This window comes from Octopus sinensis, linkage group LG1 (genome assembly GCF_006345805.1).
Source record: "Octopus sinensis linkage group LG1, ASM634580v1, whole genome shotgun sequence".
Classification (NCBI taxonomy): Eukaryota; Metazoa; Mollusca; class Cephalopoda; order Octopoda; family Octopodidae; genus Octopus; species Octopus sinensis.
The window spans coordinates 154007645-154011959 of NC_042997.1; the positions used below are offsets into that span (position 1 = coordinate 154007645).

The 4315-nt window shown below is 40.2% G+C and overlaps 1 protein-coding gene across 1 annotated transcript; it reads left to right on the forward strand.

Annotated features, from left to right (window-relative positions):
* The first annotated feature begins 3009 nt into the window (after positions 1-3009).
* On the forward strand, positions 3010-3378 carry LOC115226115 (zinc finger BED domain-containing protein 5-like). Its single transcript, XM_029797138.1, has one exon. It carries the CDS (start codon positions 3010-3012, stop codon positions 3376-3378), a length of 369 nt encoding a protein of 122 aa, XP_029652998.1.
* Positions 3379-4315: the final 937 nt, after the last annotated feature.

Below are 4315 nucleotides of genomic sequence, written 5' to 3' on the forward strand. Positions count from 1 at the left end.
CTCTCTCTCTCTCTCTCTCTCTCTCTCTCTCTCTCTCTCTCTCTCTCTCTCAGGCGGTCAGCTGGCAGAAGCGTTAGCACGCCGGGCGAAATGCTTAGCGGTATTTCGTCTGCTGCTACGTTCTGAGTTCAAATCCCGCCGAGGTCGACTTTGTCTTTCATCCTTTCGGGGTCGATTAAATAAGTACCAGTTACGCACTGGGGTCGATATAATCGATTTAATCCGTTTGTCTGTCCTTGTTTGTCCCTTCTGTGTTTAGCCTCTTGTGGGTAGTAAAGAAATAGGTATTTCGCCCGTCGCTACGTTCTGAGTTCAAATTCCACCGAAGTCGACTTTGCTTTTCTTCCTTTCGGAGTTGATGAAATAAGTACCAGTTACGCACTGAGGTTGATATAATCGACTAGCCCCCTTCCCCCAAAATTTTCAGGGCCTTGTGCCTAGCGTAGAAATAACCATCTCTCTCTCTGTTTCACACACACACACATACCCTCTCTCTATTTCTCCTTCCCCTCTCTCTCTATTTCTATCTATCTATCTAACTATCCTTATCTGTCACTCATTCTTTCACTCACTCTCCTTCTCTCACACACCCCACCCAGAACAATACACCCCACTTAACTCCCATACACTCCCTTCCACGCAATCATTTATCGACACTCTTATAACTGCGGTGACACGTGCAATCCATCCTACCTAACACCTACGCATCATACACACCTCTGACACTTCATCCGTTTACTGCGTCAATATGCTTGAATTTATCAGTGTGTGGGTGTGCGTGAATGTAAGTGTATGCATGTGTGTATGTATCTATGTATGTATGTATGACTAAAATTATCGTTGTATATGTACTGAAACTGTAAGACAATCCGCTACAACACTTAGTTGTGCGTGTCGATGCGTGTTCATAAAATTTTTCAACAAATTTAAGAATAACTATTAGTTTATATTGATAAGAAGAGCCAAATTTACAGCGAAAATCAAGTTGATACACGCGCGCGCGCGCGCGCACACACACACACACACGTAAGTGTAAACGTGGCTGAGCGTTGAGGAGTTGGCTTCTCAAGTGGTTCCGAGTTCAGTCCTATTGCATGGGACTGAACATGAGCAAGTGTTCTCCATTATGACCCTGTGCTGACCAAACCCTTTCAAATGGATTTGGTAGACGGAAACTGAAAGAAGCCTGTCATGTATATACACATATGGGTGTATCTATGTGTTTGTCTAGCAGTGCTTGACAACCTGTGTTGGCTGGTTTACACCCCTGTAAAGCTGTTCTACGAAAGACACCGATAGCATAAGTCCAGACATTTAAAACTAAATCTGGAGTCGATTTGTTCGAATAATTCTTCCATTAAAAGGTAATATACATGCATATACACTGACACACACACACACACACACACACACATATAGCGAACTCTAGTGAGCTTCCTCTCTTATATTACATACTTACGAACATAGTATACAATAGCTAAACATTGGGCGCTGTTTTGGACCCTATTGTGTCTACCACTCCGATTGGTTGGTATTGGTGCAATTTGTCTTTTACTCTATCGCGCGCCAATATGCAACCCAACCAATCACAGCCTCCAAATAAGTCACATGAGACAGTCTGTTCCAAACAAGCATTTGAGCCCAGCGTCAGCTATAAAAGCTTACTTCTTTCTAGTCTCAACGTCGGTTGGCTTCATACTTTCTAAGGTCTAACCCATAGCTTCCCAAAGTGGGTGATATCGCGCACCGGTGGGCGATTTCAATTTACATGTGGACGATGGGCGAATTTCTAGAAAATGGTGGACGATTTGAGATTTTGTCGGGCGATATGAACATTTCGTGGGTGACAATGAATTTTTAGAAATCAAGTCTGCATTTACCAATATCTAGGCATGCCTAAAATAAAGATTCACTTTTATCGATTTGACTACTCGCATGAGACGTCCCTTCGTATTAAAAACGCGGACTTGCCTATCGATCGAATATTTTTGTTGTAGTCATTGAGAGGATTATCATGCGTGCTAAAAACAGCAGCCAAATAGGCCTAGGCCTTAAATCACACTCTACAACAACTTTTTTTTTATGTGGGGGGGGGGGGCATAATCGCATGAATTCCCGCGTGTATAATTCAAACTTGCAAAAACTTCCTGAAAATCCGAAAAATAAAAAAGTTATGAGGAGCTATAAGTCGTGCGTAATTCTGTGGTTTCATATCAAAATACAAGTGCTATTTTCAGGCTGTTGACAAAATGTGTAGTCACGCACAAAATGACAGCTTTGAAATTGTGCTTCTTGACTGATTGAAAATGATCAAACTTTAAACCTCTATAACTTTTTTAAAACATTTTTCTAGGAAAAGTTGAATAACTCCAGCTTTTTAGCTTCGACAGGTACATTATTGTGCCAAATTTTAAAATTTTCGATAAACTTAAATTTTTGAAATGCTGGCAGATACACGGACTAGATCAGTATTTGCTCCAGTAAAGATGTATCATCTGACTCTGCTCTATTGTCTTCTTCTCTTTGGGAATACCATACTGCCTTTCTGACGCCATCTGTAGAAATTCGTTTTCACATTTTTACTTTACTGATGCCCCCAGTCAAGAAAATTTGTCGACAGTACAGTAGTGATTATTTATCGTTCGAATTTATTCCCTCTCCTCAGAACTGTCAGCTACCAATGAGCCTTCTTTGTCAACAAACATTGTCCAATGAAGCATTGGAACCTTCACGCTTGAAGTATCATTTTGATGCAAAGCATTCTGAGAAGGACAAGCCGGTATCGGCTAAAGTTGACAAGTTTGAAACAGAATGTATCACACTTTTTGCAACTGAGCTCCTCTTTAAAAAAAAATTACATACATTCAACACGCCACTCCAGGAAACTAGTAAACAGGAGAATGATAGGTTGATTGCATCGTACAACATTGCGTTTTCTTTGTTGCTAAGTTCCACACAATTAGAGAAACATTACTCCGCCCAGTCATCGAAGAGGTTTTGTCAACCGTTATGCACGAAAAACCCGATAACATTATGAAGAAGATCCCACTTAATAATAGCACAATTTCTCGAAGCATCGATAAAATGGCTAACGATGTCAAACGTCAGCTGATTAATATTCTCCAGTGTTCTGAATTTTCTATACAAGTGGATGAGTCAACTGTTGTGGACAATCAATGTTTGATGATGGTATATGTTCGGTATTTCAGCAAAGAACTTCGACCTTGTGAGGAAATGCTGTTCATAGAGAAATTGCCTCTTGATTCAAGAGCTATTTTTCACACTCTGAAATCTTTCCTTTTTGAACATAATATCCCACTCAGTAATATTCATGCCTGTGCATCTGATGGAGCCCCTTCGATTATAGGAAGATACTGAGGTTTTTCATCTCTCCTAAAGCGTGAAATTTCCAACCAGATACTGTTCATTGCTTGGCACACCGGCAGCATTTAGTGGCAAAAAATATGAACGGTAGGTTGAATGATGCGGTACGATTAGTTATCAAAACTGTGAACAAATTGAAGTCCAGTCCCTTGTCTGATCGAATTTTCCGTCAACTCTGTCTGGGAAATGACGAGGACCATACTAAACTCTTGTACCCTACCGAAGTGGCTGTCAAAAGGCAACTGTGTTTTACGCTTTGTTGAACTGTTTCATATAATCATATCTTTCTTTGAAGTTACTCCACTGTCCGCTTCATTGATGGCTATGATATTTCTTTTCTTTGTGATATATTCACAAAATTAAATGATTTGAATAAGTTATTGCAAGGAAACAGAAAAACTCCCGTTTATTGTAAATTATTTATCACCACTTTCATGTCGAAATTGGTGTTGTATAAGACTAACATTTCAAAACGTCAGTTCCATCAATTTCCACAACTTGATACTTTGAAAGATAAATTAGTTGATGAGAATTTAACTACATATCGCAACTATTTATAATCATTGCAGTCGATTGAGGGGATGACGTTCAGGAGGAATTGATAGAATTACAAAATGACAATGATGCTATAATGCGATATCGCTGTAATGGCAAAGAAATATTTCTTATTTTGATAATCAGTGAATAGACTTCACTGACTATAGATATATACAGATACGAAGTCGAGACAGATATCGCCAGCTGACCGGTGTCTGCTACTCTAGGCCGATGAAGGACAATGATCCTGAAACACGGTGTCCCTAGATGCAGTTCCGGCGGTTGGGGGTGTTTGTCTCCCCTTCGTATGTGTATATAAGGACACAGTATAAAATGTGTCGAAGCTGTCAGGAGGCGTTCGATGCCTCCTAGGGCTATATAACGGTGGTGTACC